Source organism: Protomyctophum bolini, assembly GCF_963924005.1.
Source record: "Protomyctophum bolini genome assembly, chromosome: 21".
Lineage (NCBI taxonomy): Eukaryota > Metazoa > Chordata > Actinopteri > Myctophiformes > Myctophidae > Protomyctophum > Protomyctophum bolini.
This window is the reverse complement of record NC_137882.1, coordinates 6,074,444-6,101,146: the sequence shown is the minus strand read 5'-3', so window position 1 is coordinate 6,101,146 and position 26,703 is coordinate 6,074,444. Positions and strand designations below refer to the sequence as shown.

Sequence of the window (26,703 nt, the reverse complement as noted above, 5' to 3'; positions counted from 1 at the left end):
GCGGTTCTTGTATTCTTTATTTTGTTTTACTGAGAATAAGGTTAGAAATGGGGTCAAGTCAAGGAATATGGTTAGGTTCAGGCATAGTTTTCCTGAGGTTAAGGTTAGGAATAAGGTTTAACCGTTTAAACATAATTTACTTAGGTTACTTTAGGAATACCAGGCTGAGCAATTCCGCCGGCTGTACGCCAGGGGCGAATTGGTAAAATCCAATCAGGTGGATCTACATCAGGTCAACAGAAAATAGATGGAACACAGATCAGTCAGGTCAGTCAATTGGAATGGGAGCAGTAGTACAAGCTACAAAGTATGTTTTGAAGAAAACTTAAAATGGCTCAAATGGACGCAGCCTATATGTTGCGTCAACGCTGACCGTTCTCTCTGCTTCCAGAAAGTCAAAAGGTAAGAAAAAGTACTGCGCATGTGCTTCTTAGATTGCTTGAGGTTTTGGCAGTGTGTGTATATTTACAAAGCACACACTTACAGTATACAGATACTTGGTTTATTGTCTGCACTAAGCCGGACGGCTTCATATTTTGGCCTATAACTCTTAAATCGTAGTTCGCACAATCAAAATATTTCTTTCCCTGCATGACTAGGATCATAACGCTACTCCCCATATAGGCCCTGGCCTTTTCTTCAAAACACACCATTTTCTATTGATGTAGACATCCCGACTGATATTCATCTCATATTTAATAACACACAATGAAAGTGTTGTGTTAAGAAAGGTGAGACATGAATGGAAAAGGAAGTCACACATTTTATTGAATTTGTAGACAGAACAAAGACATACCCAATAACTATGCAAAGGAGATCAAATAATGACGTTTGAGGTGAATACGTTTTGCTACAAAAGGGCCAGGCCTCCTCATCGCAAAATTTGTTTTCCAATCTCGCATGTCATAATTCAAACTAGCTATCCAAAATCATATTTCCACCAGGGTACAATTCATACGTGGGGGGGGGGGGCGGCGTGAATCAGACTTGCCTTTCTAACTGAAGATTAAAAAGATGACATCGATATCAGTAGGTGTGACATTGAGCTCCCTGAATGAAGTCGCAATAGAAATCCTATGCACTGTATAGTGGAACAGTTACTTAACATGCAGTTGGGAAAGTGCACTGATGCTCGGGTTGGGAGGAGCCAGCAGGGCTAATGCACACGGTAAGGCATTTAAATAAGATTATTCAACTTATGAACTTCATGCTACTGCGTAAAATCGAACCTTGGCTGAAACGACAGAAAAAGAAGCAATTACCTACAACTACAATACGTGTCTACAGTTTGTACACTGTGTTATACAGCTACATAACAGAGGCCCCAAGTCACAAAAGGCCTTTCCTTCCCATCCACAGCACTGACAAAAGGACTTTCCTTCCCATCCACAGCACTGACAAAAGGCCTTTCCTTCCCATCCACAGCACTGAAATACGTTATTAAAACATCAGACAATCAAAGACTATACAGCATGACTTCCATCTGTGAGATATTGCACAACTGTGAAGAATAAAAGTTAACTATAGTGTACAGACGAGCCCAGTTCTAGACACGGTTACGATCCCCATTCCCTTGTGTCGAGACAACAAATGGGCTCATCCTGTATACCAGAATGAACCCAATGTGTACTTGTGGGCTGTTGATGTTACTTCTGCTGTACTTGCGTAAAGAGCACTTTTCATCAGAGGAAATGAACGATCAAGGTGCAATACATCTTGCATCGTCCAAGTGTAAACACTTATAAAACACTTAAATGCAGATCTTTCTTAAAGCACATACAAAACTATAACACCATTATGTATCGCAATTCACTTGAAGCTATACTTGAAAGCAAGTGTACAGGCCAGGCCTGGTGTTGGCAATGGACTGAATTAGTCTGAATTTTACCTTACCACAATGTAAAAAATAAAATAAAAAAATACAGTAACATAAAACAGCAGGTAAGACATCAGCTCTGAACAGAACAAGTAAAAATGTACAGATCAACATTTATGCATCTGTGAAAAACAACAATGATGTAGAGCTCTCATTATTGCTATAGAATGCTCTTGACACTGTAAGAGAATGTACAGTTGAGTTGCACAATATGTAAAGTGTAGGCTTTCAGTCTCACTCTCTCTGGATCTCTGTGTTTTCCGTTCTTGTGTCAATACAGTTGTACTCACTGTTAAAGATGGAGTGCCACAATTTTTGTATTTTTCCAGTTTTTCATGAGGTGACAGTACTTCATTAGACACCTGTTTTTATGTACAATGGTGTATTAACTTTGTATTTAGGGTTTCTTCCTGGAGGCTGAACCCTTGACAGTCAAACGGGCCAATGAAGTAAACAGTAATATAGTGACACCACACTATCAGCCCCTCCCCTAACCCCTCCCCCTTTATCATACAACTCAGTTCAGGTGGATCACCACCCATCACCACCCACCAGGCAAACCAGGCATACTTAATGAACTGGTGGGCGTGTCAACATAAAAGCATGATTTTAACAAATACTGTACACTTTTTGGAAAAAGTTCTTCCCCCTTATATTGTAATAACACCTGATATGATGATCATGTTTTAGGGTGGAAAAAAATGGTGGCACTCCATCTTTAAGTTTCTTGTGCAGAGAGTGAGAGGCTTCAGATTCCCCAACCATTCAGCAATAACCAAATGACAGTGATCCTCAACCTTTTCTGGATCAGGGCCCACTTGGAAGTCTCAAAAGCGTTTGCGGCCCACACATCTGACCACTTAACCCTGCCATGTTAATTAAGTGGACAGATGGGTGGACCACATGCATTTTCAGAACACACACATTTTGATGATCAATCAGTGCTCTGGCATAGATCAATGGAACTAATGCAGTATACTTTTAAGATCCCATGTATCACAACTCTGTGAAATATGTTTCGCAAATTACTTGGGGGGCGCACTTGCAATACCCTCACGGCCCACCAGTGGTACCCACCCCACAGGTTGAGAATAACAGCAGTTGGCCTCCAGTGACTCTGGAGTGAAACTGATAGTATTTTCTTACATATAGTAGAATAGATGTCTAACCTTTGGTTAAAAAAAGAAAAGAAAACACAGCTATTTCACAAGCAAAATAGGCAGAACAGGTCAACAAACACTTGATCAATGCGGCGTCATGCACACCTACACCACAGAGACCCCTACAGTATATACTTCATTGTACATCAAATAGAACAAAATGTGAATCAGTTTTTGTTTTTTTTCCGAATGTTTACCCACCATGACATACCCAGAATAAGGATGCTAAGGGTCCATGTGGTCAAAGTTGTTAAATACACTTTAAAGGGTTACAGAAGTTATCTCTTGATCCACCTACTAGGGCATCGATACAGCATAATGAATGGTATTTGTAAGGTTTTGAAAGATCTTCACATCTTGCACAGCTTGCAGATTCAAATGCGTAGTTCTGGTTTAGTTTTTGTTCATTCAGCTACAGGTGTTCTGTGAATAAAATCACTGCTATGTTTTAGGAAGTCACAAAGAGAGGTCCAACACGCTTCGGCCATGTTGTGGGTGTAAGGGCTCGGTGCTCAACTGGCTCAAATGCTTGGACACTTCAAAAGCGACTACAGAATACAATAGAGCTCTCTATTAATTTGCAGGGGTGACTGACATTTCGAGTCTTCCTTAGAGTCAAATCCCTGAGGAAGTCGAAACATAATTTTATTAGAGTAGTCTCTTTTGAAATGCCCCAAGTATTTGCCTTTTGAGGTTTTAGGAAGTGTGCGTGTTTGCCTAGCTGACAGTGACATTACTGTATTTGCATTTAGCAAATGACCCTGTTGATGACGGCCAATGATTTACACACATTCCTCGTGACTCTGCAGTCCTCGGAAGTTGTATGAAGCCTGTATGGAAACACACTTTGTTTTTTTGTAAATAGCTGAATGTTATTCGGGTGTATTTGTTCACTTGCCATTGTGTGTGTGTGTGTGTGTGTGTGTGTGTGTGTGTGTGTGCGTGTGTGCGTTACAGGGGCATTATTTCTCCTGTAGCAGGGCCATTATGTTGATGTTCCAGCCGATGGCCTGCCGGTCGAAGCCACAGGTGAACAGGTTACACGACTGATTCTCCTCATTCCAAGCTGAGCAGCAAACCATACGCCGATGGCCCTACACGTGCACGCGCACACACACACACACACACACACACACACACACACACACACACACACACACAAACAATGGGGTTTAGGACTCACCTCTTACACATCTGCCATCTTTAAATTAAACATTAATATTAATTTACAAACAATACAAAATAAGGCGGTATGCTCAGACAAAAGACACACACACACACACACACACACACACACACACACACACACACACACACTCTCTCACGCACACACACACTCTCTCACACACACACACACACACACACACACACACACTCACACACACGTTGTATCGCCATTACCATTCTGTTGCTGCGAGGAAGTCTCGCCAGCCTCACTCCACTCATGTCAAACAGTCGCACTTGCCGGTTGTCATGTGGCAGAGCAATGATCCGCTGGTTAGCAGAGACACTTATCCTATAGGACCAGACACACATTGTAAGCACTGATCTCTAGAAGACTAGAACAACATGCACAGAATAGGGAAACAACAATAGTCTACACTCTACAGTATGTCTACGCATACTGTAGAGTGTAGTAGACAACTGTAGGTGCATACAGCACATCATTGTTGTGATTGGAGCAGAGAACCTGGTTCTTGTCCAATCATCTTGTTCTCTTCTGCCCCTTCTATTAGTTTGGATAGCATGCTATTGAAACAGATCGTTTACCTGGTATCCTAGATTACTGAGGCGCTGCACTCTGTTATGTTATGTAACTTTCTTATTGTAACTCGCTCTACATAAGAGCCTCTGCTAATTGCCTACATTGTAATAGTAAACGATCTTAAATGAAAAAAAAGGAAAATTGGTTCCACATGAGATAATTGTTAGGGGGCATAGAGTGACAGCTCATCATTGTGATTGGAGCAGCAGAGAACCTGGTCCTCGTCCAATGATCTTTCTCCCCACCTGTTGACGGCGGAGTCGGTGCGGATTGTCGTTATGGGCGAGCGCATATTCTTCAGGTCCCACACCTTGACGGTGCGGTCGTCGCTCCCAGAAACCACGTTGTCACCCACTGTGAACACCGCCGACGTCACGGTGCTGGGGAGGTCAGGCAGTGTTATTATTACACGTTGATCCCACGGTTAGGAGAGACGTGTGAGTAAGTACAGTATAGCGTTGCGATCAGGCAACCACCACCGAAATGTGAAATGCCTGAATACCAAAAGCCATTAAAGACCTCGACTCCCTACCCAAACTCAACACTAAGCTAAAAGGCTGGCTGACCAAAACATACAATTGGGCTTAGAAGAACACCCTAGGAACGCCTTGGTGGAAGCATCCTCTTTGCCCCGCCCCTCCTTTTTCTGGAAATAGAGCTTTTCCTGCTATGGAGCTTTTACCGCTATGTATTTGTGTTGCATTGTACGTCGTACTGATTGAGTACAATGGACCACAATGGAGACAAGCCCCCTGAGGATTTTTCTGGTATCCTTTTAGCGTACCTTTTGACTGCACTGCACGTACGGTTAACTAATGTGTTAATACAATTCAATAATAATATTCAATCAATCCAAAAAAGGCAGAAAAGGTGTTTTTTTTAAAACGCTGTACCTTGTCGTACAAGAGTGTGGCGCAAAAGTAGAGGAAAATATAATAAATGTGCTATTTTTTTTGCCATTTTTGAAAGAGATTGTGACTAAATAATAACTGCATGGGTCCATTATAACAGGTTATTTTTTCCCATTTCCCATTTCTCTCTCTCTACAGACAAGTGCGCATCGTAAATCCATCCCAACCCAGTCTACCATTATAAATGTGAAAGTAACTAGTTACTTTACTAGTTACTGGAAAAATATATTACTGAAAGTAACTAGTTACTTAAGTTACTGTACCCACACACACACGCATGCGTAAGTGCTGGCGTAGTGCATGGATGAAGTGCTAGCTTTGTTTAGCAGTACGACAGCTGCAAGTACAAACACATTTCTGTATCGTTTTATTCTCCACCGTGGGGCCACACACACACACTGACAGTTCTATTCAAAGGATGGGAACAGTGACAGTCTTAAGAATACAGTTCAGCTTACACTGCACCTATGATAAGTGGAAAACAAAAATCTCTCAACCATATTGTGGAGAGGGCTAGTAAGCTTATCAGTTCTTTAGAGTCAGGTTACCAAACCATGACACAAGGTGAAAAAGTTTAATTCATTAAAAGTCTGATATAAGAGGGTCATCTTGGTTGTATTAATGTGACAACTGGATGCTTCTTGAAGTTCAATTTAGTCTATGACTGTCCCAAGTCCCAAGGTACTTTCTTTACCGTAGCTTTCTTCACAAACAGTCCACAGTTTGGTCCATAATTAGTGCATTTTTCTTAAATTGAAGCTGTGATAATACAGTACATTTTGTTTAGGAAATGTTTAACTCCAAGAAAGATTGCTCACACCAGGTGACAAACCCATCAATGTCTGGCGCAGCCCAAGGGGTGGACTTAGGAGTCCTCCAGAGTGAAAAGATGGGTCTTTACTTAGCATGCTTTTAAAAGTCTCATAAGGTGGGGGAAGACTTGATGCTCAAGGGTTTGTTCCACAACTTTGGTGGCAACACAGCGAAGGCCCGCAACATTTAATACAATATCTAATTCATAATCCATCCCTATTTGGCCATGTCATTTTTGTCAAAAAGTTTAAAAAGCAAAAATCATCAAAAGTCTACACGCGGCCATGCAGATATTTCTTTTTTACAATTTTGATATATACGTACAATAGAATAATCGCTAAGAAGATCAATAGTAGATAGTTAATAACAATAGAGTTGTAGCCAACAATATTGACAGAGGGATGGAATCAGAATGGGACAGCCATGGTATTACAGTGCCACCATGTGGATGAAACAAGTATTACACCACACAGCTTCTCAATGAAAATGTAATTCACAATGTTACAATTAAGCCTTTACAGTAGTAGTTCCTAAACGTTTTGGGTGGAGACCCAAAAGAGAAATGTCCCCGGGACGAAACAATAAACAACTAAAAAAAAAGCTTGTAGATAGTTTTGCTACTACTATCTTTCTTAATTTATGGATTTTCTTCTGACAACTCACAATGATAATGGGTTGTACGATCTTATTTTACTCACCACAATTTGTTTCGTCAAAACTAGCAGATCTGCGCCCGCAGACTCTGGCCTGACAGCGTTCCAGGCAGTGTTCGAGTCCCCTTCATGACAACCTTTGCTGCATGTCTCTTTTTTCTTCTTCTTTTTCTGGGTAGATTACTGTTGAACTTAAACTATTGATGAAGTCTTCTAACATTTGCTTCCACCTATTGTTTTTCATTCACTGCTCTGTGTGTGTGTGTGTGTGTGTGTGTGTGTGTGTGCATCAGACTCACTCTGTGTGTCCCTGGAAGACGTTGACAGAGTGGATGGAGGGGTCTCTGAAGTCCCACAGTCTGAAGGTGGTGTCTCTGGATGAGGTCACCACCAGACGCTGGCTGGCATGTGTACAGCAGTGGGTCAACTCCTGGTCATGTCCTACACACACACACACACACACACACACACACACACACACACACACACACACACATGAAATATGCATTTATGTCCACATAAACAGAAGTACAAGAATGCCTTGTACAAAGGACGTGAACACTGCCGTGCAGTCAGATAATAGGAAAACAGCCAGTTACAAAGTGCCTATGAGGCAGAACATTGTTACATACAATACAGTAGATATACTTGTCAGATACAGCAGACATCAATCATGGATACAGGAAACATCGCCTCGTCCAAATTGAGCGGCTTCCTATAATAGCCGATCAGTAACTTGCTAGTCTCGTGTTGCCAGACTGTTAATTGCCTTACGCAATTCGTGTTTTTCTTTCTAGGTTGTCTCCGATTTGGGAATCATTTTGTCCATCTGTTCATTTCTCCTATAACAGTGTGCAAGTGCAAAGACGTTCACAATAAGGCCATTCAACACATGCAAAAATGCTTTTCTATATAAAGACAAGTTTAATAGACTATGTCATGATTATTTGTGTGACAATGAATCGTCAACTTAAAAATGTGTAATCGTAATCAAAATGGATGAGTTTTGGAAAATGATACATGAGCAAATACAAAAGATATTGGGATATGAGGTGCCTATGAAGTGTGATGTTTTGTATTTAGGAAACTTGATGGGGGGTAAGATTCGAGGAGAGGATAGATATTTGGTAAACATTTTATTGGCGGCAGCAAAGAAAGCTATCACAAGAAAGTGGGGACAGATGGAACCTCCAACACAGGAACAATGGGAGGACTTGATTCAGGAGATTCAGCTTATGGAGAAACTAACACACCGTCTGAGGCTACAAGAAGAAAAAATGGAGGATAAATGGTATAAATGGACAATATTTAAGGGTATAGGGGAATGAGAGACAATTGGAAATTCCTAGAAAGATGTATGTAACTGTTTGAAACGCAATGTCGATGCCTGTTGTATTTTTTTTTTTTATCTTTTCTGTTTTTTAATTTTTTGTACGTCTGTGATGTAATATGTATTGTAAGTATGTTTTTTCTGTCTTGTCTTGTAAAACAATAACATTTTAAGTTATAAAAATAAAAAAATGTGTAATCGTGACAGCTCTACGTAGTTATCCACATGTCTACTGTCCAGCCCTCATGTCCATCACGGTGGAAGGCAGCGTCCCTTACTGTCCAGCCCTCATGTCCATCACGGTGGAAGGCAGCGTCCCTTACCAGTGAGTGTGTGGACCAGCTCACAGGTCTCCACCTCGTACAGGTTGGCGGCTCGGTCCCAGGAGGCGGTCACCACTTGCCTCCCTCCCACCAGCCAGTCGCCGGCGATCACCACGCCCTGGTGGCTCCTCAGCGTGGCGGTGGCCACGCGGATGGTGGGCACCTCGCAGGGCCCCTCCCCGTCCACCTCCCCCTCCTCTCTGTCCGACGAGTCCTGGTCGTCGTCACAGGGAGCCTGCGCGGAGGAGAGAAGAGGGAGGGATGCTGTTAACCCATTCTGACCCGAGATCAGATTCTAAAAATGTCTGTTTGAAAATGACAGTTTTCTGAAAAGGCTATGTTTCTATGTCAGTCGTTCTTCGATTTTTCAAAAATAGCAGACCTACAAGCTCGTAGCGCGCCACTCGGTGGCGCGCTATGAGCTTGTAGATCTGCTATTTTTCAATAGCTAAAGCATAGCATAATGCTAACACGAAAGGGGGTTACCGCCTAAAATGGGTTAAGGGTTTCCACTGCACTGTCTGAGGGTCAATTTGGTTACGGTACTACTAGCCATCAGTTATTTAGCTGGGGACCCACTGGAACAGCCTCAAGGACCCCTGGGGGTCTCCACTTTGAGAACCACTTTTGTAAGACAATTCTGCTTGATTCAGAAATACAGAGAGAGAGAAAGAGAGAGAGAGACAGAGAGAGAGAGACAGAGAGAGAAAGAGAAAGAGAGGGAGAGAGAGGTTGCAACTGAAGTCTGTTTTACTAAGACATGCATTTGCATGCATGAATCATAAAACACAGGAACACAAGGGAAGAAAAAAAAGGCACCAATTGTTTAAGTGAAATGAAAGATGAAGCCAGGATCAAGAGCAGAGAACACTGTACTGGGTAATAGAAACCGTTTTGTCTCACTAAGTTATTCAATGAGTTGAATGACAACCTGACTGACTGACTGACTGACTGGCTGCCTGCCCTACTTCCAGCTGAATTATTGACTGACTGGCTGGCTAGATGACCAACTTAATGATTCACTGACTAGCCGATGGAATGACGGACTGGCTGGCTGGATGAGGGGGTGGTGGTGTGAGGGTAGAACAGGAGGGAGTGGTACTCACAGTGACGTCTGGCGTGGGCTGGGGGGTCGGCAGCTGCACCTGGTAGCGCCAGATGTGTGCCGTCTGGTCCCCCGAGGCTGCGCACACACACACAAATAGTATTGTAATAACACTGTACATACCATTATGTACCTATGCGTACACACAAATATACAAATAAGCCACGCCTACATACCTGTGAGGGCCATCTGTTCTGTGGGGTGAAACTTGATGGAGTTGACTGTAGATGAGAAAGCACACAAATGTTGCTTCTATTAAATTGAACATGTTTATTATATTGGTACGGTGAAAATAATATTTATTTTGTGAAACAGGCAGCTCATTCCTTCTTTGATGTCTCCCTTTTGACTGATTCCTGTCCATTTCTCAGTTCTCAACAAGCCCAGAAATTAAGGCCTGGCCCTACCTGGGCCCTCATCAAACCCTGTCAAGACACTTCCCCCACTGCCACCCTTAGATCTCCATATATGGAGCCGACCTGTTCTGACATTCCATATGTTGATCTGACCTCATCAAACCATGTACACTCAAGACACGCTCCATATATGGCCAGTACAGAATTAATCTTTGTTGGTTTTCTGCTTTATAATTAGTGTCTTGAGACAACTTGTTGTGATTTGACACTTTGGTGTCAATAAAATTGAATTGAATTGAATTCCACCCCCATGCCAAAGCGCCAGTGCTTGCACAGCAGTCTGCTGTCACCCAGGCGGATGCGTGCACATGACCTGAGGCGTCTTACTGGTACCATGTATAAGAAAATATATGCATTGAATTAGTTATTTATTTTGTGGAGCTAAAATCCTTGTTTTGTTTGTTTGATGGCCGTTTGATGACCCGACATTTGGCCTACGTTCACTCAGTAAAAGGCACCAAACACCAAAGGCCAAGTGGCCGCCTTGCTCCTGGTTGTCACCAAATCAAATTCACACTGAAGCATTCACTTACTGCCGGAAGAAACATTACCTGATCCTGCATGGCCAGCGTATCTTAGCAGACATTTTCCTGTCTCTATGCTCCAGAGCAGAGCCGAGTGATCTAAGAGAATAGAAAGAATGAGATTGTTACAATGATGATGATCCACCAGTGTTGGTGAAGCTAGCCTGAAAGAATAGCTTTACAAGCTAATTCACACTAGAAGAACTACTGAGAAGCTACCATAGGAAGAAATAAATCTTTAGTTACAGCTATGACTAATAACCACATTGAATATGTTAACAGTAGCATGTCTGAGAGGTCATTTTGACCGTTTTTTATTTTATTTTGAAGTTGATTATCTTTGGGCCCATGAAGCTTTCAGAGGTTTCCCTTCCATGACCATCATCATCCATCACCATTCCATCATCTCAGAGATGTTTTACATCTGAAAAAAATTCTAAATATGAATTTAAGCACAGATTTTCCTAGAACGTGTCACAGTGTTCAGACTTGGATGGTTAGAGCGGCGCGATTACATACAAAGTAAATGCAATTCCTCATGGGGGCTCGAGCCCCGCCGCCCCCCCCCACGGAGTCTACGTCACTGTGTATGTACATTGTACAATGTCCATCAGTCAGACACCTGCATTCCAGATCCTAGAGTCCAGGTGGGGCATTGCACCACCAAGCAGGATTACTCATTAGCCAGCTAATTTACCAGCTCAGTGGCCTTGTGGTTAGAGTGTCCGCCCTGAGACTGGGAGGTCGGGGTTCGATCCCCGGCCGGGTCATACCAAAGACTCTAAATAATGGGACCCAGTGCCTCCCTGCTTGACACTCAGCATCAAGGGTTGGATTGGGGGTGGGAAGTGAGGACGCTGGCGTCGACTGTTCGCCGCTTCACCTCCCAATGTATGAATGAATGAACCATTGTAAAGCGCTTTGAGCACTTGGAAAAGCGCTATAAAAATGCAATTCATCATTCATTAATTTATACACATACTGTAGGAGGCCTTAGCTATTTTTCACGGGCCTCCACCCTCAGGGGGGCCTCCAAGCTCCAACTGACCGTCAGGCATCAGTCAACTCCCCGCTAGCCTCTCTCTCTCTCTCTCTCTCTCTCTCTCTCGCTGCCTTGCACTCTCCCACGATGTTAAGTTACACCTATTTCCTGTTAATAACCTGGGTAAAATGTGCGGCATTGGCAGGTAAAGGGGAGACACTTTATTGTGAAGGGACGACAGGATTAGGAGAGGTGTCGTTACTGCGTAATTGTCGAGAGTAATGGCTGTGCGCGATATAGAACAGTCCAAACTATTTGTATCAATACGGCTGTATCAACAGAATATGTGATAGATATATATGAGGGCCTCATATTTGATCTTGACAACACTTCTATGCACAGAGCCGAGACCCAAGGACAAAAATCATGTGTAAAAATCAACTCGTGACAAATGTACACTTATTATATTAAACGTCCCAGGTGCATCCATGCGATGTATTTTTTTAGATATAGTTCTTCTATTTATAGTGACTCATAGGAATATACTATGTAACAACAAGGTATAGTCTGGTGACCACCGGAGAGACGGGTGATCAGTATTGGTTAGCGCCCCAGCCTGTGTCCTCCGTGAGGAGGAAGCCCAACAGCCCTCGGTGAGGCCTTTAGGAGGGCCATGCAAGCGGAGCCGCAGCACCATTTCCCTGCGGAACCATTGCCCACCACTCCTGAATGAAGTGTCTGGTGCTGGGACTCTGGTGCAACGCACAGGTCCTGAGCCTGGTGAGAGCAGGAGTGGACCTGGTGAGACGTAGGAGGGGCCCGGACAGGAGACAACCCACAGAGCCTATAGTCCTTCCATGCGCCAGAAGTGTACCTCCCAGCCCTGGCAGAGTAGTTCTGGAGTAGTTCCAACGGATTGTGTGGCCCTGGTTTTGCCCTAGTGGGACTGATTGAGGGTAGCTACTGGGACGTAAGTCGGGACTTGATTACCCCGGCTGGGTCGCCTGAGTGAGGGGTATGATGTTGGAAGACCCGAAACCCCGTTGACCTCAGGATACATCACTGAGGATACGTCCCAGGTGCATTCATGCGATTAGGATTTAGGTAAACCACTAAAGCTCAATTTGATATTTTGTTTACAAATAGCAAGAGTAGTCAATATGTGATTTTAGAAAATGTGTGAACATTTGTCTAAAAGTTTAGTTTTCGTTTTCAATTAATCCAAACTTTATTTATATAGCACATTTCATACAGAAAGTGCAACCCAATGTGCTTCATAGTTTAAAAATGGAAGAAACATCATAGAAAAAAAAAAAAAATTGGCCCCAAATGGTGTGTACTATATTCAATTATTTACAAAAGGTTAATTTAACTACTTGAATCACTAGGTCTAAAAAGTCAGGTGTGTTGGTGTACCTGCCAGAGGCGTAATTTGCATAGGGTTGGTGGGTTCTGTAACCAACAAAAGCATGTTCTTACATCCTCCATTTCAGCAGTGGGTGAGTAATGAAAGTTGATATGAAAGTTCCTTCACATTCTGCACTGCAGCACATGTGATGCTGCTGATGAATGAGCTTGTATAGTAGGTAAATATTTGGCCAAAGTAACTATAGAACCGTGCCAGAACCGTTCCGGTACCTGCGGAGGCGGTGCCGAGGACCACGGGCTGTGTCCGGGTCACACTGAGGTCCCAGATGCCGTCCCTATGGCCCACATACTCCTTCACCAGCTGACACACAGCCCTGGAACCAGCGTTGGCTTTGAAACTAGACACAATCTGGAGAGGAAGAAGAAGAAGAAAGAGAAAAGGAATGAAATTAAGAAACAAGAGCAGCAGAAGGAGAACACGAGAGAGGTGGGATTCTCTTAACTACTCTTAACTACTGTAGGCTACTGGATTATTTATGCCGGGAGACAATGTATCCATCACAGCCTGGTCCCGTCTACAGCATGGTCAAAATCAGACCCGTCTGAAGTGAGTGGCACTGTACTGTACTGTACTGTACTGTACTGTACTGTACTGTACTGTACTGTACTGTACTGTACTGTACTGTACAAGCCATCCTCCCTGGCTGTGTGTGTCTGTGTGTTAGGCTGTGCAACAGTGACACTTGGTGGTGAACAAACGCTATAACGCTATGTCCGTGCTTGGACAGACAGACGGACAGACCCAGGCAGGGACACACATAGCTGTCTATAGGAGTGGTTGCATTGTTCTATACTGTCCATGCTGCTGAATGGCATGCTGAACAAAACAGTATGCTACGGTTATTTGACGCAGCTGCAAAGCATCTAGGTTCTCAGTGTCTTCGTGAGGTATCCTATGTAGGGCATTCACTAAACAATCGATGCATCGATTTATCGATGTCATTAACACAAGTTGATTCAGATTAGGAGAAGTCGAAAGTTGAAAAGAAAATCAATTGTTTTCCCCATATCATATTTTTTGCTCTATGTGTGCGTGTGCACAGAATCCAAACTGTAGCATTGATTATTGTCACGGACAGAAGTCATTATTTCCCTTTGCATATGTACGCACCGGAGCGCACTCGCCTATTAGTTTGTCAGAGAAGTAACAGATAGAAGCGCGCACACTTTATCCCCAAACGATATAAACACAAATGTATTTTTTAAATAGCAGATCTACAAGCTCACTGCAAAGACATCCCATTCCGGTTAAGGTGAAGGCCAGGAACAGGCAAACCCACACGGTAATCAGGGAACTTAAAAAGTTAGTGCAGATCGTTTGCATTAGTGCCACGTCCCTTAATTAGTTTGAGGTCATGTATCTCAACCAAATGACAAGAAACAGTTAGCTGTACATTATTAGCTATAGTTTCAATCCGTGAAGTCCTCTCTTGAACCCTTGTATCCTCATTTCTAACATCCACAATTGATTCCTTTCCTTTCCCTTTTTTGGCTGATGAGGAAAGGAAAGGACAATATTTATACTATAATTGAATGCCTTGTCATAAGTGCTAATACATCTCCAAAATAAGAGCATTATTGACTGTATATTGAATTCAAGTGTGGTATTTTTTTTACAGTCATTTTGATGAAAACCCTGAACGCTGGTGACAGATATTCTGGTTAAATAAAGAAATACTCCTTAACTTCAACTTGAACACTAAGCCAGTCAGATTTCTCCACTAGCAAGTGTGACTTTTTCTTTTAGGAGTGGTGAGAAGAAATGTCATCTTTCTAGACAACAGTCGTTCTGCCCAAGAGGAGACAAGGAGTCAAGGTCAGACTTCGATCAAGAATTCATCCCGTTGCCATCATCTCCCATCATGCTTAGAGACAAACGGAGCTCCGCTCAGTTACCCATGAATCTTCACCCAACATCAATGTGGCTACATTGAAGTTGCAAGGTCCACCTACTTGGAAAGCGCACAAACACTATGTCGGCGAGAGATTGAGAGGAAGAGGTCATTTTTTTTTATGCATTGTAGCATTATGGTCAGTGTTGAAAATCATAATTTAAAAAGGTGTGGTTTTCTTGTTCAGTTTTTACTTTCATAAATCAACTGCCTGAACTGTTTAGCTAGCCTTCCCTGGTCCCTCCTTTGACTGAGTAACAAAGGGGCTTTTGATGGCTACTAATCATTACCACCGGCCCTGAATCCAAAACAGCTCAAATATTTACATAGACAGCTAATCTGGTTAGCTCTATGTGCTTTTACAGCGAATGCCAGTTACCTTGCTGGTAGAAGCCTTGTATGTCGTCTTTAGCTTCTGAGAGAGTTGACTGGTGCTGTGGCTAGCTGTGTGGTGAGACAAAGAAGAATGAGGGGAATTCACCAGTGTCACATAATGTTTTACTTGTGTGGTTTTAGTGGAAGTCTGGTAACGGTACTAATGGCTTAATAAACATGACAGGATTTTAAACCAGATACACTCTCACAATGCAAAGCATTGTTGTTTGTTTGCAGTGCATTTTTTGATTGATTGATTGAAAATTGAATTAACAGTTTGTAGGATGGGTACAGTTCCAATACAAAATCTGCTAAGAGGATAAAACCAGAAGAGCGATAGGACTTGTTTACATCAGAACATTCATCCTTCATCAGAACATTTAAAGACATACAAATATACACTTTTATGCAGAAAATAAATGATCATATACATGGTTAGAAAAAAGGGAAAATGTGTACAGTATGGAAATATAGGGGGGCAGGACTTTTTTCTGTAACTTTTTTACAGGGTCAGTTTCGAATTGCAGCGGTTTTGAAGGAGTCTAGGGATTCACATTAACATACATTTTTATCCCACAATTTTGCAACCCATTTCTTCACCCAGTGTCAATTATGTATTTTGTTTTGTATTGTCTTGGTGTTATGTGCTCTGTGTTGTTTTTGATGTGGGTGTTGAACAGATTGTGAAGACAAATATCCTTCGGGACAATAAAGATTATCATTATTAATGCAATCCTGGGCACTACACTTCCTCTGCCAACCTGGGGGGGCAGCGGACTGACCTCATGCCTCCTTCTATGCATGAGGAGTCCAAGCTGCTTCTTTTCACCGGAGAGTTTCCCCGGCCGGACGTAGCGCGTGGAAGGAACTGTCGTGGATTCACATTTCTTACCAGCTGTTGGTAGGGCGTTCCACATTTTAGTGGCATAGGAGCTAAATTAATTTAACCCCTTGTTTGAGCCGAATCTGGATTGAACGTGGTTTGTGGAACTCCCTCTGGTGTTGTGATACACGTCAACTGCAGACTTACACGCATGGTGCTAATGCTCCAAAAAGGACTTGCACAACCTGCATACGATGCTAATGTTCTAAACATCATGTACAAACATGTTACTACACACATACATACATACAACAGAAAACCACACACTTCTTTACACCTATAGATGTGATGTGACAATAAAAGGTGATTGAATCTGAACATGCATTTAATGAAGTGAAACAGTGGGCACTGAACAGAAAAGTTGGAAGCTATCTTAGTAGGTAATGTATAAGTGTAATGGTATCCGGAGAACTCGCCAGTTTACCAACTCGCTGCGATTTAGACTAGAGCATTTTAGTTTTACTTCACCTTCATTTAAATTGCATTGAATTGAGAGAGAGAGAGAGAGAGAGAGAGAGAGAGAGAGAGATAGAGGATGGTTGTTTAGAGTTAACACTAGAGAAAGTAGGAATGCTAAAAGTTTAAACACCCAAGTACCGAAACAATGACATTAATTAGTAAACAATTCCTGAAAAGGTAGGCCTAGTTATCATTGGTATTCAGATTTATCATCATCTAGCTGACCATTTAATTGCACAAAATAATTTGATCACTTTGAAAATGAACTATAAGATCTGTGAGTTTGACATACTACTGATGAAGACATGTTAGCATAACGATGAAAACATTAAAGGTCCGCTGACACGCCCCGAAATTAATATGGGTGGTACAGCACATCACGTGGTCTGACTGAAAACAGTTTGAAACAGTTTGAAACGGGGCTACGGCGCTAGCAACAAGTGGCTATAGGTCAGGCTAGCGTTTTTGACGGTACATTTAGCGTCATATTGGCTATAAATGTAATTGAAAAAAAATATTTTTTTGCCAGAAATGCTTAGTTTGAATGCAATTGAGGTTGGCGTGGGGTTTTTTAGGGGAACTGCAGCACAAGCGCAAATTTTGGACTCTAGTCCCATGTTCCCCCGGTCGCCAACACCCCTGTCTGCCCGCTGAGACCTGAGACCTCTCAGCCCCGCAGCGCGACAGTCGGGACTACGGACGGTCTGCTGTTGTCTGGCCCTGTGAGAGCAGCCCCGCAGCGCGACTACTGTTCTTTTCCCCTCTCAGCCGCAGGCTGACATGTACACCCTCGCTCTCACTCTGTAATACCGTAGTTAGTTACCACAACATTGTTCAAGTGAACTATAGTGTGTTTATGTTTGTATTCATTGTAATAATAAATATCGCTATGCCGAGGCATAGTCTTGCGGACGAGATCATGAGCCTCTACGGGGACTGGGCATGTGTGTACACACACACACACACACACACACACACATGCAATGGCACGGAATCTCTTCCCCGCTGTCATGCACTATAGCCACGGCTAAAAGTTTTGTGTGTGTGTGTGTGTGTGTGTGTGTGCGTACACACATGCCCAGTTCAATGCGGGAACCTGACCAGAGACTATACGTCCGTCCGTCCGTCCGTCCCCCCGTGTGTGTGCAGCCTGCATCTGAGACGGGCTAGACTGTATGTCATGCGGAGCGACGCGGCGATAAATAAAATAATCATAGCGATATTGATTATTACAATGAACAAGCATAAACACACAGTTCACCTGAACAATGTTGCGAAAAAATATTTTTTTTAATGAGACTTTCACCCAGTATTCAAGCTAAATGTGACACCAAAATAGTAGCATAAGTTGCTATGCTACCACGGCCACCAAGCCCGGCGAGCCCGCATAGAAGTCGTTGGGGAAAGCCCCTCGCCACTCTGACGTCAGAATCATGATAGCATTGTTTGATAGCAGTTCTTAGCTCCCGAGGGGCGTGTCAGCGGGCCTTTAATGAAGGATTCTGGTAAACTGGCAAGTTCTCCGGTATTCAGCGTAATGATGAGTGTAGTGTGAATTAGAGCTCTTCACCGGGGCCCCGATTCCGAAAATACCCGAGTGAACCCGAGACCCGCACGGGTCGGAGCCGTGTTTTATCATAATCACTCGGGCAGGGTCGGAATCGGCCGTATCCCCCGCGGACCTGATGATCTGTCAATCATTATGTGTAATACCCGAGTGGATCCGAGAAGACCCGTAGGCTACAGTGTGTGATGTGTGTGTACTGTCTGTCTGTGCTTTTTGCAAATGTTAATAAAATTAAAAAATATTATATCAGTGTGTGTCAGTCAGAGAGAAAGAGAACCTCTTTCTCTCTGTCCGCTGCATGTGCGCTCTGCTGCGCTGCGGAGAAAAAAAACTCAACGTTCGAACTGAACTTCTGTTTAACGTGTGACACTTTAGGCTGACCTAGGATCAGGTTAGTGTTGCAGAGACATGAACGGCTGTGTTACTTGTGTGATGATTATGCTGGTTTAGGATCAGCAGCACAAGAGCGTACCACGCAAGGCAAGCCCCGTCCAAGGCTTGCCTTGCACTGATTTGAATGAAAACACTGGCGTGCAATTCTACTTTATATCACGGATCCAACAGTGTTGAACTCAACGAGGTGAAAGCAAATCAATATAAGAACAGCAACCATGGGAACTCGCCTGCATGGCCCCACTTCGTGCAAATCGTGGATAAAGAAGAGAGCAAAGTAGGAGCTCATAAAGTCCACATTTATGTGAGTCGGGTCTCTCGGAATGTCGGAAATAATCTGAACTCTGTCGGGCGCGGTGCCGCCATTTGAAAGGAATCTTGGAACAGGTCGGAATCAGACGAAATAGTCACGGATACATTCGGGCTTGGTTTTTCTATATGAAAATGTTTTCATAATGGGTCGGAATCTGTAAAATGTAATTATAATTTCAGGACCTTTCTTTTTTTTACCCGTGAAGAGCTCTAGTGTGAATATGTATCCTGTATACCCCATTTAAGCACTAGGGAGTCCTATGCAGTATGAAAATGAACAAGAAATAAAATAGAAATGTAAACAAATAAATAATTGTCTAATTACAACCGGGAACATTTTAAATTAATATTTATAAATATGTCTATAATTACAATGACCATTGTTGAAATTCTGCCAAAACAATAACGTCCTGTTAATAATATACACCTGAATAGCATAGCAGCGGATCGAAAGAACAATACAATTTCTCTTGGGAAAGTAAAGTGCACTGTACCTTTTGTCTTTAGAGCCCCCTTGGCGGGGTCTCCTCCCTCAATGTTCTGTCCATCCCCCGTCAGTCGCTCGTTCAGGGTATCAATCTCACGACGCACTGGAATATTAGCACAGCGAGAGAGGCACTCAGTAGGCAACCACCACAGTGTGGTCTGAGAGGCTGACTAGATCGAACAATCAGTCAATACTCGGATCAATACACTTGAATGGTAAGGGGTGTACCCAACAAAAGTATGAAGAGGTGAACTGAAGAGAGGATTTTTTTTGTTATTTCCAACCACAGTTCCATCACCACTAAAACATAAAGTGTACAAAGGAGCTATTGAAACAGGATTCCCTTGCTGCAAAAGGCTCCTGTAACTTTCTTTTAGGGGCGCAGCAGTCAAACGAATTGATGCAATATATTATTAAAGAACTATCCATTTAATTCAAAAAAATACCAACAGCACGTCACTGTTGTATGTATGTATAAGGCAATAAAATAGGGCTTAAGGGCTAATCAATGTAGTTAAAACATCTATTAAAAATGTTTGACATTGATTTGTTGATATATATAATGGCTAAGATGATCGATTGTTGCAGCCCTATTTTTGTATATGGTCAAGACTCTAGACTTTGAAAGGAAAAGTGGCTGGCAGATTTTGATGGAGTCAACCATAAAAAAACAAATGCTTGCTTCCTTCAAATGGCTCACTCACATTCTAGGTTTTCGATGTACAGATTCTCAAACTCGCGTTCGATTTGGCCAAACAGATCCAAGAGATTGTTCCTTAATGATGGTGGCAGCTTGGAGTCCTACAAATACAAAGAGAAAACTGTTGAAATCCTGCATGTAATACAATTAATCTGCGTCTACAGATTTGACAAACAAAACACATTATACTTACCACCATTGTGCTATTGTATTTAGAAATGAAGCAATTGTGTTGGAAGGGACTACTGTAGCAGCCCTGTGCTCAGTGTGCTAAATAGAAGGATGGGCTTAGTCATACAGTGACTAACATAACTTGCAAACCAGTGACCACAAAATAAGAATGCTTAATTAGACAAAGGGTGAGATTTAGACCGTGCAAAAAACAGGTGGCATTACAGAATTTGCTTCTGCTTGCTTGCTTCCTGCATATTTTAGCATTGGGGGAGTGTCCATTATGTTAATTTAATTTGTTTGCGCAATTTGCTATTAAGCCCCATGACCTAAAAAGAATCAGGGCATACCGACTACACCTGGGTCTGACCACCTCTTAAATTCCAAAAGCAATGTTTGATTTTACACAAGAGCGATCCGCGCGCTGCTCAGCAGTGTTGCCATGTCTGTAAATTATAAGGGACTTTGGGCTTCTTTTTCTGTAAAGTTGCTTGTATTGGTAGTTGTGGTTGCTTTTCTTGTTTCTAAAGTGCTTATTTGAGCTTTTCACCAAATGTTGTTAGAACCAGTGATCCTGACAGTGGCATATTGCTATATAGACACCTATTTTTATTATCTTTTCAAAGGCTTAGTTATTAATTTATGAATCAAATGAACTAGAATAAAGATTTTTACAGCTGTTGTCCCATGCTTAGAAGTTAGAAGAGAAACAAATGAAGTGATGTGTCTGCATAATATCTCCTTCCCTCCCTTAGTATAGCTTACCACTGCCACGCTGTCATGACTTTCCAATTAACAATGCAAGTTACTTAACAAAATGGAGACATAGGACTACAAGCTATGCACATCATGGCTGTGACAGCTTGTAGATCTGTTCTTTTGAGGCACATGCAGTGCAATAGGAATAATTAACCCAAATGTGACAAAGTCATGTCATGTCTATGGTGCCTGCCTGCAGAAATGTAATACCACTCAATTTACAATTTAGGCATTTAGCAGACGCTCTTAATCCAGAGCGATTTACATTAAGCAAGAACAAAAAAGCATGGGAATACATCACATAAAAATAATTTATCATGAAACATGCGTAAGCTAAGAATGTAACAGTGGAATATCTATATAATGAAACTATACATATAAACTATACTATGCTATACATATGTACTATGACGTGCTATGACTACATACAATGCAATTATAGTGCTGTCTACATAACATGCTATAAGTCTGTATCAAATGCTATCTAAGTCTACAGAAATGCTATCTAAGGGGGTAGGGTAAGTGCTATAGGCCATGATGGAGTCTGAAAAGGTGGGTTTTCAGACTACGGCGGAAGATTGGGAGTGATGCTGCAGTTCTGACTGCAATGGGAAGTGCATTCCACAGTTTTGGAGCCAGAAGGGAGAAGAGTTTGGGACGTGTGGAGCGTTGTCCCGGCGTTTTTAGTGAGGGTACTTCCAGCTTCCCTGCATTGGCTGATCTGAGTGCAACTTGCACGCTATTAAAGCAAAGCCGAATTTGCGACTGTTAAAGGGAATGGCAGTCGCAAAGCTGATTGGGTTGATGGAGGTGACGCCCTAAACACACCCATGACTAATTCAGGGCCGTTTTGCGCACGCCATGGTGTCGGAGAGCGCATTTTACCGTCTTCATAGTTGCAAAATGACATTTGCAATTTTGTTGGAAAATTTTGGTGGAAAATAGGAAGTTCAAAATGGCACCAAAAGCATGTAAACTGGCACAGAGATGTCTTGATAAACAGTGTGCTTAAAGCACCTGATTGAAACCCTCTCTTTTCTTAGTAAAACAGACCCGAGTTGCAACTGTACTTGGACCGTTTTTTTTCTGGACCCACCAAATCTCTTTGCCAAAAATAGACGATTTACAAACTGACAACGCATTGAGACACATTGTGAGCCTTTAGATCGGCCAATGTTGCCCCCCAGAAGATGGATGCTGGGGTTCAAGTGGTTATTATGACAATCCATCCAAGCTAGACCCATTCTACCTACAAACTCTCCACTGACTTACCTCCATAGTGACCTCCTACACGTTCCCAGTAATTGGTTGGCTGGCAGACTATACACAGCATGCAAAGAGAAGTACAGTGTAGGGCTCCCATCAAAACAATGCAATCAGAAGTCTGGCTCTGACGCCTCATTTTCTGCAGCCAACCACGAGGAAACTGAATACTTCTCTGTCGACCTGTATTCTGGCGCACGCTCATGAGCAACAGTGACTCCTCTCCATTCTGTCAGAGCCACATGTCAAACACACCACTGAAAGAGGGCAATTAGCAAACAACAGACCGCCCCCCTTATGTATTCTAAGCTGCTCAAATAAACCTACAGCCAGGTCACCGGCTACCGTGCATACTGCATAGGGATAGCCTTGAGAGAAGGGGGCGGTGGGGTGTCCACCGGATGTAATCTATATGGGTTTGTTTATCTTGTACGTGTGTGTGTGTGTGTGTGTGTGTGTGTGTGTGTGTGTGTGTGTGTGTGTGTGTGTGTGTGTGTGTGTGTGTGTGTGTGTGTGTGTGTGTGTGTGTGTGGATAGACTGACTGTATGAGCTATAAGCCAACAGGTCTTGGGCATACAAAACAGCATAGTGAAAACTGAAAAGGGCTAATCAGACCTGTACAAGCAGCCCATATTAAAAGTTGATGAGACCACAGCCCGGTGCTACTGTTCAGCTCTGCTTTCACAAGCCCATAGGTCAAAACTGCTGCACAGAGGAGAAAGTAAAAGGCGACGAACTCTCTCTCTTGGAAAAAGCAAATGATGAAAACAGATAAATGGCTCTCAAGGATAGTACCTACAGCAGATTATATTAAATGTATCCTGGAATTAGTTTAATTAATTTAGACCTAGTCCTATAGCCTCGCCCCAAACAAAGAGAAATTGGCTTCTGCCAAATCTTTAACACACAATAGTCCTATAAATCACTAATGCAACTTCTACATAACATATCTCAACGAGACATTGCATTATTATTGTGTCAACTCCCAAACGTTAACAAACAGGAACCAGGCTCTGATCAAACATTAAAGAGCTTTTATTACAGCATCTTAGCTGTAAACGAGTCTGACAGCTGAATACAGATAGATCATGAATCCCGATGATCAATTATATAGCATTTTTAAGCAGAAGTTACTGAGAGGGGTGACTGATAACAGAGCGAAAACAAGCGAGAGATCCAAGCGAAAAAGCAGGACAAATACAGTGATTAATGGGAAGGCTTTTCTGAACAAGTGTGTTATTAGTAGTGATTTAAATGACAATGCAGAATCCGCTCGTGGGATATAGCCTCAGGTGGAGCATTCCAGAGACTAGGAGCTTGGACAACGAAAGCCTAATATGTGATCTTGCGACCTTTAGGAGAGCAGCAGACCTAGAGGCTGCAGGGAGGCTCATAGGGAGACACAGTATAACATGGGGACGCAAGACCCATTTGCTACAGTGTTAATAAATACCACTTGTCTAAGTTCAACTCAGTTTAAGTAAATAATATCCTAATACGCTTCTCACATTCCTTGGGGAAGTACTGTACTCTGCAATACTGTAAAATGCGAAAGGGGATGTCGCAACACCAGAGATAAAATACAATGCTGCTTAACCGGTTAGTACTGTACTGTACTGTACTGTACTGTACTGTACTGTACTCTAGTCTCTCTACCCCTCTGGTTAGTACTGTACATGAACAGAAGCCAGTCCATCACCACAAAAATGTACTATAACAATCAAAATGCAAATGGATGGACATTGGATCTAGGAACATGTTGCAGAGGGCTGCCTGGAAGATGGCATGCAGCAGCATGGATGTTGTTCTCACTGTTGAATCCAGGCTGTTAACAGCTGAGAATTTGCGTTAACCAAAATATCTTTACAACAATCTACTCTTTTTTTTGGGGGGGGGGGGGGGGGGGGGGGGGGAGATATGTGCTTATCTCTGTGTGTGTGTGTGTGTGTGTGTGTGTGTGTGTGTGTGTGTGTGTGTGTGTCCTCCTCACCTGTCCTTCCAACATGTCTCCTCGGTGTGCGCTAGGAAGCCTTTCTTCGATGCTGTTGCGGCGTATGGACAGGCTGTGGGCCTTGCGCTTCTGCTTGGGATGACGGCCAGAGGCAGAGCTGTTGCTTCCGCCCTCCAAAGGCATCCCTCCCCCCTCCTGCGTTCCGACGTGTTGGTGGTGGTGGCCCCGCCCCTACTCACCTCCTGCTCCAGAGAGGTAACCTGGATAAACAAAGGCAGGTGCGCTGGTTGGTTGGTTGGTTTGCTTGGTTAAAAGATACTGCTCAGTGCTCATCTTGACTTGAGCATGACCTACGTCAGTGCTAACCTGGAGATCATGTTCACAGCCAGTGTAAACAGAGGTGGACCAAGTAAACACCGGTACTCATTCAAAAGTACAAAATCTAATTATGACATACATTATTTATATTTGAAAAAAGGGCTTGGATGAGTTCACCCATTTTCAACCTATTTTTCATATAATTGGTCCTCACTAATGCTCAATATGGTACAATTTGTGTGTATTCACTCTCAGAGGTGATCTGTGTACGGTTCAGAAACCCACCTATATACATCCTCGGTAGGCAGGTTTGGTCATTTAAAAAATAAATATGTAATTATATATATATATATATATATATATATATATATATATATATTATGAACACGAGACCAATGACTTCTATTATAGCATGCTAACTGTCCATCAGTCTCTATTAGCCTTGATTCTCCATCGATGATATCGACGCAAACATTTAACGATGAGCATTAGTGTCAGTGAGCATTTAAGTGTCCTTAAAGTGGTAAATTCACAATATATTTGTTGCTAAGTTTGGGTGGTTCCAAGAGTCCCTTTCAAGAAATGTAGTGGAGTCAAAAGTACAATGTTTCTATTTACAATGTAGTAGCGTGAAAATAATGAGCTTGTAAAGAAAACAAATACTCAATGTATTCAATGTACAGTACTCAAGTCAATGTACATAGACAACCACTTGTAAACACTAATCAAGGTGGTATAGCCATTAATGCAGAATCATAGACATATAGTCGTACTGTCGTAGGTATTAGTAGAACATCTATACAATTGGATACGCCAATTATAGAACCTGACAGTGACAGATTAATAGTTAGCACACAACCTGGCTGCACATTGTTTATTATCAGGTGTAAAGCATAGGTTAAAAAGGTGAAAGGTGTTTCAGACAACATATTATATTTATTGAGGAATCGCTACATCTGGGATCACATTTAATCCCAAATCAGCAATATTTTTGAACACTTTATGTGTATGTAAACTGCAGCACAAGTCACAGCATTTCATTACAATACCAATTGGAAGTCTATAGCTAGCTGACGTTAGTGTCAGAAGTCTGACATTAGGGTCATGTTAGCCCCTCTCGGAACCCTAAGTGTCAGAAACTTTACTACATTTGGGTTCTGCTTGCGGGGCTAGGGTCATGTGGCCTAGACATGCAGAAGGACTTTATTTACTCACGCATACAACAAGTAAGCAGCTATATGTTGGCGATATGCTCCACAGACTGTGCTAAAAAAATAGCAACAATCACTGTACAATCAAACACGTACAATGCAGGGCATTGCAGGCTTTAAAAACCACATAGCTAAAATGATACAAACAAAAGATTGAACAATCTAGAAATGCCCTTGAATAGCTGTTGCTTGCGAAGAGCTTCCATCGCTCACGGACTAAAATAGCATTAACAGATTATAGGTCGAGTCATCGCGCAGTTTACTGAAGGAGGCATATGTATACTATACTCACTTTGAAAAATCAAGTGAATCTCCAGGTTATTCTCATATTCTGTATACAGAAACTGTCAAGCTAAAGGATTTATAGCTGGCATACATCACCTTCCCTGCGGTGCCCGGGGTGGGTGGTGGGTGCCACTCAACTTTCACACTGCTGCTGCAGATTAACGACAATATTTCTGGGATTATCTGAACTGCAGTCCAGACTACATCATTGAACCATCGGTAGGAGTTAATTGTCCAATGTGTTGACGTGTGAATTCAACAGTTTATAATGATATTATACCGTAATTAATCCCTTTCGGCATCAAGAGATTTTCGATGATATTTTTTTGGGTTTGACACATCATTTATTTATCTTGGGACGCCGACTTCCGTGTCACGTGCGACGTGTTT

At 42.4% G+C, this 26,703-nt stretch overlaps 1 protein-coding gene across 2 annotated transcripts; it reads right to left on the bottom strand.

The window, feature by feature from the left end:
• Positions 1-2,397: 2,397 nt before the first annotated feature.
• LOC308336664 (WD repeat-containing protein 37-like) lies at positions 2,398-26,656 on the bottom strand. 2 transcript variants are annotated; one of them, XM_080794145.1, is made up of 15 exons: positions 26,410-26,656; positions 24,539-24,759; positions 20,359-20,455; positions 19,662-19,757; positions 15,558-15,622; positions 15,183-15,257; positions 13,497-13,635; positions 10,904-10,975; positions 10,113-10,157; positions 9,938-10,014; positions 8,832-9,066; positions 7,478-7,619; positions 5,047-5,181; positions 4,438-4,552; positions 2,398-4,130 (listed from the first exon to the last, which is right to left on the bottom strand). In XM_080794145.1, exons 2-15 carry the CDS (start codon positions 24,680-24,682, stop codon positions 3,999-4,001), a joined length of 1,569 nt encoding a protein of 522 aa, XP_080650271.1. In that variant the 5' UTR covers positions 24,683-24,759; positions 26,410-26,656; the 3' UTR covers positions 2,398-3,998. The 2 variants fall into 2 exon arrangements, with proteins under 2 accessions (XP_080650271.1, XP_080650272.1); XM_080794146.1 differs by lacking the exon at positions 15,183-15,257.
• Positions 26,657-26,703: the final 47 nt, after the last annotated feature.

Bases quoted from the DNA above. Each gene is read 5' to 3' on its own strand.
- LOC308336664 (XM_080794145.1), bottom strand. From the start codon at position 24,682: ATGCCTTTGGAGGGCGGAAGCAACAGCTCTGCCTCTGGCCGTCATCCC. The intron at 15,258-15,557 runs GTAACTGGCATT...TCGCCGACATAG, and splicing joins ACAAGGCTTCTACCAGCAAG to TGTTTGTGCGCTTTCCAAGT. The intron at 7,620-8,831 runs GTAAGGGACGCT...GTGTGTGTGTAG, and splicing joins GCTGGTCCACACACTCACTG to GACATGACCAGGAGTTGACC.